General features: G+C 50.0%; 1 protein-coding gene across 2 annotated transcripts in view; it reads right to left on the reverse strand.

Moving 5' to 3' along the window:
• SNX9 (sorting nexin 9) overlaps positions 1-12649 on the reverse strand; it is a 104959-nt gene that overhangs the window by 3345 nt on the left and 88965 nt on the right. For both annotated transcript variants that reach the window (XM_046005522.1, XM_046005521.1), the window contains exons 13-17: positions 9526-9603; positions 4963-5039; positions 3776-3865; positions 1863-1977; positions 38-129 (exon numbers count right to left, since the gene is read on the reverse strand). In XM_046005522.1, coding sequence (XP_045861478.1) covers positions 38-129; positions 1863-1977; positions 3776-3865; positions 4963-5039; positions 9526-9603 — 452 coding nt within the window. The remainder of the gene's footprint in view (positions 1-37; positions 130-1862; positions 1978-3775; positions 3866-4962; positions 5040-9525; positions 9604-12649) is intronic.

Here is a 12649-nt window from a genome sequence, read left to right on the forward strand (position 1 = left end):
GTGCGTGCAAAGGGCCGGGGGAGGACGGCCGACTTACTGTTTCGTAGAACTGCACCTGCTGCTCCAGGTACAGGCGGATGACGCTGTTGTAGTCGTAGATGCGGTTGCTGTGGAAGTGATTCATCTCAGCTACAACCAAAACCAAGGTATCAGTCAGTCCCCCCGGCCTTCCACAGGCCACCCCGGCCTGCTCTGCGGCTTGCCCTGCTCTGTTGCCCCGGTAGGCCTCAGCGCAGGGCCAGTCCCTGACAGATCACTTTACAAAGAGGCTAGAAAAGTCATCTGCATAGCTGAGGGCAACCATACTTCCCCGCAGAGGGATGATTCCTGTTGACGTGCAGATGAGACACCGAGAAACCCAACACAGACAACCACCCACGTGTGGACTTTGCTCTCCCAGAAGGGAGAGAGCAGGCGGCCGGCGCGGGGCTCCCTCTCTGCAGACTGTCGGTGACACAGGACCCAGTGAGGCACCCAGCGGGTCCCACCCCGCCCCCTCTTGCAGCTGCCTGGACAGGTTCCTCGGGGTGCCCTTGAAAGGCTGTAGGGATGCGGGAGACGCAGGGGGACCCTCTTCTGGATGGACTTGGCTGCTCGGAGCATCAGGGCTCCCAGAACCCAACCTCTTGCCAGGTGAGAGGCTCTGGACCCCTGTTCTCCAGCTCTGCTGAATACATGGCCTCACAGATGACTCCCTTATCGCCTCTGTCTCAGCAGAGGCCTCGTCACACCCCCACCTGCCTCCTCCCTCACCGTGCACCTAGAAAGCCAGTTGCTGGCATACATGCCCACCGTACGGGCGCTGTTTTGAGTCTCATATTATCTGAAGTCGTATAAAGCTTCTCACTGAACAGTTTGGAAAACTTCACACACAAGTTCAAAGCCAAATCCCCCATTTCAAACCTTTCGGAAGCCAGATCTTCTCTCAGAGTTTTTTATTCCCGCCCCCAGCTGCCTCAGCTCTGGAACCCTTTCAGACACTCTTGCCTCTGTCCCATGCACTCCCCAGTCCCGAAGGCTGTTCCTTGGGCAAGCCTGCAAACGCGCCTCCTTCTCTCCCCGAGCACCACGTCTCCGTGCCGGCAACTCTCAGACCACAGAGGCAGCGGTGTCCCGCGTGGGCTTTCTGACGACCGCCCCCCAACCTCTCCCACCCTCTCCCTGAGCCGTGTACCCCCACGCCCCGCACCATAAAGCCTTCCAGTGGCCTCTTAATGCCCCAGTAAAACCAGGCTCTACTGCCAGCTCTCAAGGCCCCACACCATCACCGACACTTAGTCCCCAACAGCTACTCCTGAAGACCAGTGAGAAAATCTTGTCCCGCTATTTTGTGTGGGTTTGTTCAAACTAGAACATCTTTCCCCTTTCTCCAGACAGTGCCTGCCCTGTCTGTCCACCGAAACAGGAAAAACCCGTTCACGGCTCCTGTGTGCCGGAAAGCACTCAAATATATCAGAATTATTCAGTATCTTTTTACTAACACTCAAATTTTGCCGAAAAAGCCATGTCCAAACTCCTTTTACATTCTCCGGTCCTGGGGGATAGAGGTTACAAACTGCTGGAAGCTGAACTTTGGGGTCTAACACAGCGTCGCGACAGGAGCTGAGATGAAGGGTTATAGGAGAATCTTCACCGTCTCCGAGACATGATAAAGAAGCATGGGCTTAATCAGGCTGGCATCCTAGCTGTCTCAACGGGTCCATCTGCATTAACACTGGGATCCTGCGAACAACGGGCTTGGGAGGAAACTCCAAATCAGCTCTTATCTGCTTAGCTGAGGTCCACGGTGGGCTTCTCTCCAGCCAGGGAAACAACAAGGACCCAAACCGTCTCTGCGAGTGATGCCCGAACCCGGGCCTTACCTTGCAACGCGTAAGACATGGTGCCAACTCGCTTCACCATGTTCTGTTTGTCCTGGGGGGTGATTTTACTGGTGGCGACCAGCTTATCACTTTCTTTCACTTTCTCTATCGCTCCCTGTGAAATACGGATACAAGATGTTAACAGAACAGCGCTCAAAGGACCAGCCTTTCATTGCACATGCAACGACGCCAACGTCTTCTAGAACTGGCCGGCTACTGAACAGAAATATGTCCCCACAAAGTAAGAACGTAGGAGAGCACCTGAATGTAACTTCCTGCAAGCCACTTGGAAGCAAATGGGTTGCTCTTCTTGAAAAACAGAGCTAAGCCAAAATGGACAGTTTCCTGCTACAGCGGCATGAAAACACGAGCCCGTGCCAGGACCAGAGGTGCACAGGAGACGGACACAGGCGTCGGGGTTTAGAATGATGGGGGACAATCCGTGCCTGCGCCCGTGCTCTCTGTCTCTGTTCGGGCCGTGCTGCCGGGGGCGCTGGCACGTGTGGGCCGTGTCACCGTTGCTTTGGCTTCTGGGAGGAGCGCTGCCTCGATTTCAGATCGATACTCAGGCGGAAGGAGTGAGAAAGCTGCTGAACGTTTCCCACTCCAGGATCGTCACAGTGCTCGTGAGAGCGGTCTGGAAAGAAAAACTTTATGCTCATGCATAAACCAGCCGCCTTGCCCAAAACTCTTAATTGCTGGCCTCAATCCCTATGACAAGCTGACTCTTCTGAGTTGGCTTTTTTGTTATTTCCCCCTACTTTTGTTGAGGTGTAACTGACATTCAGCACTGCGTGAGTTCAAGGTGAATGCAACCATGATGACCTGACGTCTGGACCCCAGGACAGCGACCACAGTGACTGCTGTTAACGTCCGTCACCTCCCACAGGGACGAGTCTGTCTGATGTTTCCTTGGTGGGGACAATTTTTCAGATCTACGCTCCCAGGATCACTACCTCCGAGAGACCGCTGTGCTCCCAGGCTCGCCGCAGCCTTATGCACAACAGCCTTGGTGTGGAAACGCGTGAGTGTCCATGGTGGACGGTTTGGAAGAGAGAGTGTTCTCAGTTTTATGAAACTGAAGTTTTATGAAAACTTCATAAAACTTGTTTTATGAAACAGAACTTCAGTTCTGAAGTTGCACACTACCCCTTCCTGACACTCGGATCATTAAGCTGAACACCAAAACGGCCACATTCCAGGACTGCCAGAGTCACAGACCAGCCCTCTGTAGAGATTTTCCTAACAAATCCAAGTACGTCACAGTCCCCCGGAGTATGACAGTTGATAAAATGCCCCTATTCTGAACTAATACGTAGAGTCTGAAACAAACAAACCAGAGTTGAAATGCGAGGACACCCAAAACATTTCGAAATTCAGTTTAAAAATATCTTTATGGTGGGAATTATATAGTTTCCTTATTAGTACAAAAATATAAAATCGATGTTGATCATTTAAATTTTCATTAGGAAACCCTTTGTCAGGCCCAGGGAGACAGAATATCTGACTTCGTCTCGATGGGGAAGGGTCTTTGTGGACTCGCCCCAACAGTTTACAGGGGTCTCATCAGTAAGGGCAAACTGTATTCCTAATCTTGTCTTGAATTTGCAACAGTGTGATTATTTTGTTTGCTACCTGGCCTAAGTATAGGCATAAAGGAATTTTTTTTTTCACATTTTTGTTTCCTCGAAGTAATCTTTTTATAGAATGGAAGAAACCAGAAACTATGCATAGTGTAAATGTGTTACAGGATCTATTTCAACAGCCCAAGGGGCTCTAGTCGGTTTCAGAAAGCTCCCTCCCCACCCCATCCCCCCACTCAGGACCATGCAGAGCAACAGGGCCCACGCGGTGGCCGTGGGCCGTGGCCCCGGCTCCATGTCATCTTGTCCGCACTTCTGTGATCAAATTACCTTGTGGGCGCCGATAATATCAGGGAAGCAGCCGAGGAAACCTTTATATTCATGATTACATTCCATGAGGAAATGGAGATCTTTCTTTGGCTACAACGAGACACAGGTTGGTTATTACTGGCAGAGAAATCTAGGCTGTCGAGGATAAGAAAAGGGTGTAGTGGAGGACTGTAGGGGCCAAGCCCGTGGTATGAGTTACTGTCTATCAAGGACTAAGGCATTCAGCATAGTTTTCCTCCAAGAAAAAACCCTCAAGGCTATTACATTCTCAATCATAGTTTAGAGGGAAAAAAATATCAGATCATTTTTAGGCTGGTTGGTCAAGTTAGGTATTTTGAAGTGGTTTAAAATATGACACTGTATGGGTAAAAAACTAATACTATTTATGTATCAGCAAGTAAGACGTAATCATTTAATGTCTAAATTTTAACAGAGAATATAAATTATTATTAAAAACCTGGTAATCATCTTAAGTGGCAACTTAAAATTTTTCTATTTTTCTGACTTATAATTTTTAATAGCTACTTAGACACAGTTCTAAAAATTCATCTTTTCCTCCAAGCAGCGGTAGTCTGTGACCAACATGAAGATGTGTGTACGTGTGTGCAGAAGTACGTGATTTCAGGAGGTCCCCTGAGAAAGTTTAATTCGGGGACTTGAAACAGCATCGATGTTCATTCCCCTTAAGGGAATCTATTATCAGTTATTGGTAAAAAGAACTGGAACCGGACCACTGAAGGCTCCAGTAAAAGCCACGTGGCTAGAACAAAGACCCACCCCTTGCCAGGGCCCTCATGGGTCCCTTCTCCTTAGTGGCTGCCGAAGGCAGAGAGCCTGTCACGGCGGGATCCATGCCCGCCACTACCAGCCAAGTAAAGCAAGCCTCAGACAGGCTACAGGTCCAGAAGGGGGGGGGGGTGACCGCAGCTCTGGCTCTAACATCCCAAGCCCCCCAAGACGGTGGAGGGTGGGTCCGAGCCACTGCCACTGGGAGGCATTCATGTCCATTTCTCCATGGTCAGTGCGTCCACCACCGCGGCTTACCCGGAGAAACACAACGGCCATACACAATGAACAAAGAGAGGAGAGGAGCTCTATCTGCAAAGTCTGTTCTACCAATCGGCTAACTGAACACGTGGGTCCGACAGCCTACAGCCCGCTCGGGGAGCCCGTGTGCGTGGGGATACCTGCTCCGCCACAAGACCGGCGATTTCTTCGTAAGTCTTTCCTGCTTCTGTTATCGCAGCGTTGAGATCTGTTTCGCCTGGAAATCAGTACAGCTACGTCAGTGCTCATGAGTGTTTTCTCTTTGTTGATTTTACTGAAAAATTTTATTAGCGCAAACACTACACTTTCCAAAACTAGAGGCTAGTGTCATGAGTCCCCCTCTACCGATCCCCTGGCTTCCAACGAACGGCGCGTGGCCAGTCTCTCTGCACCTGCACTATCCAGCCCTCACGTCCCCCCTCGCTGGCCACAGAGCAACGCACCCATCAACTCTACATCAAAGACGAGCACTCTTCAAAAAGCAAGGACAATACCAACACCACCCTGGGGAAGCGAGAACGGCTCCTGACAGAAATGTCCGGTCAGTGGGAGGCTCCCTGGTCTGGAATCAAGCTGGCCGCTTTCAGGACGCAGAGAAAACCCACGTGGCAGAGAGCTGAAGTGTTTCTTCCATCTATAGGTTCTTTCTTCTCCCTCTCTTTTTTCCCACAAATTTCTTCTGGGGGCGTTGAAGAAACCAGGTCCTTGCCTTGGTGCCCACAGCCTGGGTTTTGCTGATTGTGTCTGTGGTGAGGACACAGTCCTCTGTCCCCTGTACCATCCAGATCATTCATCTTAGGAAAGGTCTGCAAAGTGTTGCTGTTCTACTCCTAGTACTCCTTCTTGACCTGAAGCGCTTCTATAAAGAGAAACTCTCCTTTATCGACTATCTGGTTACCTTGGTGTATTGGCAGAGAAAAAGCACATTAAGTGTTTTCTTTCTCTTTACCGTTTCAGAATAATGAGCTGGTCCTCTAACCATTCCCCGGAGGTAACAAATTAACTTTTTAAAAAAGTATCACTGCAAGTTTGGATTTAAACATACTTGATAAGCTTCACTGCAGAGAAAGTATTATTTTCACTAATGCTCTCATTTTCTCTTTATGGGCCAGTGGAAGGCTTTTCAAATCAGCATCTGGGTTCTGCTAGGAGCTCCGGTCCTTCTGGGTGGGACGCAGTGCTGAGAACTCCCCCTGTGGGGGGCGCTAGAGGGGCTTCTTGTGACTGGCTTGGATATTTCGGGGACTTTTCAATGAACAGAGCAAGGCAAACTGTATTTTTTTTAAAAAAGAGGAAAACCATAATGAGCTCATATGGATATTTCCAATTCAAATTTAGGACTTGAGGAGTTTTCATAATGTATTTTTAAAACTCGTTTTTATGTTTAGCTCTTTCATTTAAAAAACTTAGTTCCTAACAACAGAAATTTAATTACATGTTTGCTTTACCCTACAATATGTAAAATAGTTTTTTTAAAAAAAGATTTTATTTATTTATTTGACAGAGAGAGAGAGAGAGAGACCACAAGTAGGCAGAGAGCCAGGCAGAGAGAGAGGGGGAAGCAGGCTCCCTGCTGAGCAGAGCCTGATGTGGGACTCGATCCCAGGACCCTGAGATCATGATCTCAGCCAAAGGCAGAGGCTTAACCCACTGAGCCACCCAGGCGCCCTGTAAAATAGTTTTAGAAGGCTTTAGAATAACAATACTAACATTTCATTGCTAACTCTATGATTAAATTCTTCCCTACGTGGCTATGCCTTCACCCTGATGTACCAAGTGATTTATTTTGCTTTTGCTTTTTAGGGATTTTTCTTTACCTTTTAATTTAAATTTTTTCCTAGTAATAAATGGGGAATAAACAGACATGTAAAACACGCCCATGGTTCCAAAGTCAAGTCTATAAAACAAGCTAAAACCAGAGGTCTAGCTTCCACACTTGTTCCTCTTCTCTGCTACAGTTAAACACTTAAATATTTTCATCAAGTATTTTCCACGATGACCCGTGAGGATAGGAAGTGCCTCATGGATCCGTGCAAAGGCCGTGCACACGGTCTCCGCGTGCTCCGGCGCCAGTGCCTGCACTCCCAGAGGGCGCGTGGAAATTTAACAAAATCCGAGACATTCTCAGGCGCTGGATCCTCCGAATTATTGCAAGATCAAGAGCGCGGCACTGCCGCATGTCACCAGCGCGTCTGAGCGAAGGAGGACGTGGTAAGACACAGCGCTCGACTCTGCTGACCTTCACTTGCCTTGAAACGTGAAAAGCGAGTCCGGGGGGACTTGAGAAGTTCTCTGAAAACGAGATCTCTAGGAAGCTGAAGGACGGTGTCCGCACAGCATACTACACTGAGTTAATACTGTTAACGCTTGACCCAGGGCCCCGGGCAGCGTGAATACTGGATACGCACCGACTGACGGCCCGAAGCAGGGCCAGCGGTAAGGAAGTGAACGGTGCTTCTGTGTGGCTCGCACGGGTGGGTGCTGTGGAGAAGGCACAGCGCCTTCGGGGTCATCTCTCACTCCACCCCCCACCCCAGGATGTCCCCGTCCTGCAGCGGTCTCCCCCGACGGCCCCTCGTAGCCCTATCTATCCTTCCTGCCAGGTTGCTCCGGGCTGAAATTTTTTTTTTTTTTTTTTAAGATTTTATTTATTTATTTGACAGAGATCACAAGCAGGCAAAGAGGCAGACAGAGAGAGAGGAGGAAGCAGACTCCCCGCCAAGCAGAGAGCCCGATGCGGGGCTCGATCCCAGGACCCTGGGATCATGACCTGAGCTGAAGGCAGCGGCTTAACCCACTGAGCCACCCAGGCGCCCCCGGGCTGAAATTACACAGATAGAAAACTCCAGAGAAGCTGACTGTTCGGAAGGTCTGCCGATTCTACTGAAATTCTACTGAATTTCTACTGAAATTCACAGAATGACAAATACAATCAATGGAAAATTTATGTATAGCATAAGGTACCAAAGAACATCTTTAGGACCCATTTCCCAGATTACCAACTGTCTTCTCCTGCCCCTTTCCAAGACTTCCGGTTCAATTATCTGCACCCTCTATCAGTGCCACATTTAGTGAAGAGTGAGTGTCTCTGCGGGCATCGAGCAGGAGAACAAGCGAATCACTGCGGGGTAGCGCTGAATGACTTTTACGTTTTTCTATCTGACTTCAAGGAACGGAGTCCTCAAGTCTGGGTCCACGGTACCGCAAGGACCTAGCAGTGGCTACACATCTCGTCTTGGAGCGGTTCCGTTTCTAGTTAGGATGGGGACGACTGCAGGACTCTTGCTCTCGGTGTAATACCACCAAATGAGCTAAAACATCAGCCTTCTCCGTCAAGTCTCCTTCATCCTGTGGGGATGAAGAAATCCAAACGAACTGAATTCAGAAAGGCCAGAGTCTGCGCCCTAGGCAAGCTGCGGAGTCTGGAGGCCCCCAGGGAGGAGAAGGGAGCCTTCCACAGGCAGAAGGGCTCTGTTGGGACGGGAGGCTCTGCTCTGCTTTTACCAGACGCGCTGGTGTGAGGAACAGGCACCTGGGGGAGCCCCAAATGCAGAGCCAGTCTGCCCACAAGGGTTTTGGACACTAAGGGGTGATGGTGGGAAGTGGGGGCGGGGCTGGCGGACAGGGAGCTCCCGGGGGAGGCTTGAGGAAGGTGAGATTCAGGTGGGCTCCGACACGGACATGATGGGGGTCCTGCATCCTCACTCCTGTCGAGATGCCAGAGAAGCGCAAAGCCAAGAGCACTCGGGGGGTCCTGCCGGCACCTAAGCGATGTGTGGGGCCCGACACTGGGCTCCTCCATCACCCCCGGCGGCATGGGGGCCGGAGGGCTGGTCATTCCAGGCCCACGTTCCTCACCTTAAACATGAGGGGCCAGACGGACCAAGCCTCAGAGCTCCCATCCGATCTGAAAGTTGGGACAGTGAGGCACAATTCAGCCAGGACTTACATGGGAGCCCCGGCTCTTCCATGCGGGCGAGAGACTCATTTCTTGTTCCTGAAAATACTCAGACACTGATGTCCACAGACCCATCTCCCCTGAGCATCCGAATAAACACCGAGACCAAGGTACCAATTCCACCGTTTCTGTAAGCGACCGGACACACTCAAATTCAGCCGGTGCCGCTCACCTGAAGGATAATATTACTCGCTGCCCGCTCCACAGGGCAAACTGAGCAAAAGTACACCAAAATGTGCTTGTTCTCACGAGTGCTGTCAATGTAAAGGGACACTGAATTCGAGACACCACGGGTCAGACAGACAGCACGGGACATGCCGAAAGTCACTCTAGGTGGCGGAGAGGCCTGAGGCAACGTGAATTTGTTACTTAGTCAGAATGTTCCCTCCAAATGGCCGTGACGAGCTCCGGCCTCCGTAGCAGGAAGACCCGGCCTCTGAGGTCGGCAGAGAGATGAAAGCCAGGGCAGGGGGTGACTGGTCACCGCTGCCTGTTCTGGCAAAACACAAGAGCCACCTCTGAGCGCAGAGAAAGGTGAAGAAGCGAGCAAGAAACACGAGCATAAGCAGCCCCCACTTTCCCCAGAAGCAGTGAGGGAGGTCGCAGGAGCGCTGGGGGAGCAGTGCGGCCCAGTCAAGGGTCAGTGACGAGAGTCCCCAGCTGTAGCGTCTCTGCGGGGGCGCAAGGGCCCGAGGGGGGCTGGTCAGCACCGGACGCTACGGAGGGTAAGAAAATACGCACGCACCCTGGTACCCGCTGGAGCTGAACACCGTCGCTAAGCTCTGCAAGGCCTTCCCTATCTTCTGGTACTCCTTGGGTAACGCTGAAAGAGAAAAAGGAAGACGCTGGTGACGGGTCCCCCGAGCGAACAGCAATGGCACCTGACTATTTCCCCAAAGTGATTACTTTCATCATAAAAGAAATCTTTAGCAAAACTGTTGGCTTTTTAAAATTATTGATTTTTTTTTCAGTAAAATCTGTTATTAACCGATTGTTCAGTTCACGGTGGACACGCTCATTACGAACGACCACCCCGGAGCGCCTCCTCACTCACGGCGCGAAGCCGGAGCCGCCGGGGGCTCATGTGGAGGAGGGCTTCTGGCCACTGGAGTCCTTGCGTGTGCCCCGTCCTAGGACCACCACGACAGCCCCTCTACCAGGGGCAGGCACGCTGTCTCTGTCCCACGGGCTAGGGGAACAAGGCTCCGCTAAGTAAACGGACTTGCTGGGGGTCGCATGGGGAACGGGGCGGATGTGGCCTCCCAGACACCTGCTTTCCCCGCGGTTATGTACGCGGGACTGATTATCTGCAAAACAAGACTGAAGGCAACAAGGTGTGGGGAAAAATGCGGCAGAAGGTCTCACAGGGCCAGGGAGGACGGATTGGAGTTTTTTCATCTGTATAACATTGTAACATGATGAACGAAATGATCTCTGAGGGTCCTTCTAGCACTAAAATTCTAGGATTCTAGGATCATTCTGGAGAACTTTCTAGAACAGTCTCTGTATTTTAGGCTATTTTATTTTGCATCTATAAATAGTCCCCTTAAACACATCTACTGCTTTTCAGAAAAATGCCTTATTTGCATTTGAAGACTTAAAAAGTGCAGTATTAAGAAGAAAAATTCAAATGTTTCTTTTGAAAAATCTAGTTCAGAGAAATCTGAAACATGGTCTATAGGTTGCAAAAATCTGGAGACACGATTTTAAACTCCATTAGCTTAATTTTAATAAGTTGTTCACCTTCTTCTAACTATATACGTGAGGTTAAAGACATTTGCCATGTGCTTCACTGTACTACGCGCTAGATTTCTCACTTCACAGATGAGGAATTTTAAGAAACTCTATTTTGAAAAAAAAGGGGAAAGAAGATAATGCTTACCTGAAATCCTACACCAAGTGCTTCAAACTCCCCTCCTCCCAAAAAGGGAGCAGCCTTAAGCCAACATCCTCTATTTCATAAATTTGGCCTGATGCTGACCGGATGTTGTTAGACATAGGGATTTAACTCTTTTTTTGAAGTAGGCTCCATGCCCAACGTGGAACCCAACGCAGGGCTCAAACCCAGGACCCCGAGATCAGGACCTGAGCTGAGACGCAGAGTCGGACACTTAACCCAATGAGCCACCCAGGCATCCCACGGATGGAAAGAAATCATAAGCCCAGATTTCTGTGAGACCCTTAAAATTCTGATTGTTAAGATTTATAATCAAAGTATTTCTAAAAAATAGAGCATAGCATTCAAGGAATATGCAGATTTCAAGGAATAACTATTATTATGGCCTCATAAGAGCTTACAGCTCAAATTTATTATTTTACAACAAAATCACTGTTTGAGAGAAGAGCCACTCCCCTTGTCGTTCATGAGTTGACCCTGTGTGACCACAGGCTGGCGGTGGCTTTTGTTCTCTAGTGCTGCGTTTGTGTACATTACCATTTTGGGCCTAATCAGTGCTGCACCGAGCACATGGCGTCACATTTCGGCGCCATGAGAAAGGAGTCACCGTCCTTGAGCGGGAACAGCTGTCCTGCCACAGCACGCGGTTCTGCTGGTATTGAGGCTTATGTGAACGGCACAGGGTCACGCAGGGAGAAGCAGGGCCTTTTCTCCCCCCAGCAAAGGGCCAGACAATAAATATTTTGGGCTCTCTGGAGCCACAGGTTTCTGCTGAAATTACTTGACTCGGCCACTGTAACGGGAAAGGAGACGCAGCTAACATGTAGGGAAGTGGGCCAGGCTGTGTTCCACTCTACAAAAACAGGCGGCAGGACGGATCTGGCCTCCAGGCCACGGTCGGCCAACTCCTGGTAAGGCTTAGATTTCAGGTGGATTTAATGGATCTCAATATTGCTATTAATTGTGCTCCGCCATCTTAGTTCAGCCACAGTCACTCCACATTCAGCTTCTTGTTCACTGAAATTATTTTCGGACTTCAAATTTTATTCTTTTTCCCTTCTTTAGAAGAAAAATATCACTTGTTAAAAAATCTTTACAAAGCATAAAATCAAATTCCTTCCTATGCTGAGGATCATGGTTTAATAGTGGGTATGTATTATTTTTACTATTCAAAGTAGAAGCCATTTTTAAAAGAAAAACAAAACAGAACTGAGTAGAAACAGTATTTTTGTAGGGTGGCCGTGTGGAAGGCCAGAACGTTCTCAGATACCGCCTCACGGTCGGCCTGCGGGCCTCCCGATAACCAGAACTCAGTTTTCCCTCTGGGACTCAGATGGCTGTGCTGGTGATGAGGACGGGATGGGAGGAAACTCCGGAGAGTTGGTGGCCCTCAAAGACCGTGTGAATGCTACGCAGTGGTGACCCGGCCTCCACAGCCCGTGGGGCCTCCAAGGTGGGAGGGCAGCTGGCATGGCTGACAGGGCCGGTTTCCAGCCTACACTATGAGACATGAGGGGCCAGGGAATGTGGGACACCATGGGTCAGCACAGTGATGGTCTAGACACAAAGGGAAGGGGGGTGTGGCAGGCTGGGGGTCGGGATAAGAAGTCCTCGAGGGTGGAAAGGCATGGCTGGCGAGGCCACCAGGGTTCACACTTTCCTAGTCTGACCCAGCTCATGCTCTCCACAGCCAATGACCCTTGTCTTTCCTACAAATTAGGTTGCAGTGGGTGCCTGGGTGGCTCAGGCGGTTCAGCATCTGCCTTCAGCTCAGGTCATGATCCCAGGGTCTTGGATCGAGCCCTGCGTCGGGCTCCCTGCTCAGTGGGGAGTCTGCTTCCCCCTCTCTCTCTGCCTGCTGCTTCCCCTGCTTGTGCTCACACTCTGTCAAATAAATAAAATCTTTAAAAAAAAATCAGGGCCGTAGCCAATCCAGACGGTCCCTGACTTAACAATTTGTCAACTTTATGAT

Source organism: Meles meles, chromosome 5 (assembly GCF_922984935.1).
Source record: "Meles meles chromosome 5, mMelMel3.1 paternal haplotype, whole genome shotgun sequence".
NCBI classification, from domain to species: Eukaryota; Metazoa; Chordata; class Mammalia; order Carnivora; family Mustelidae; genus Meles; species Meles meles.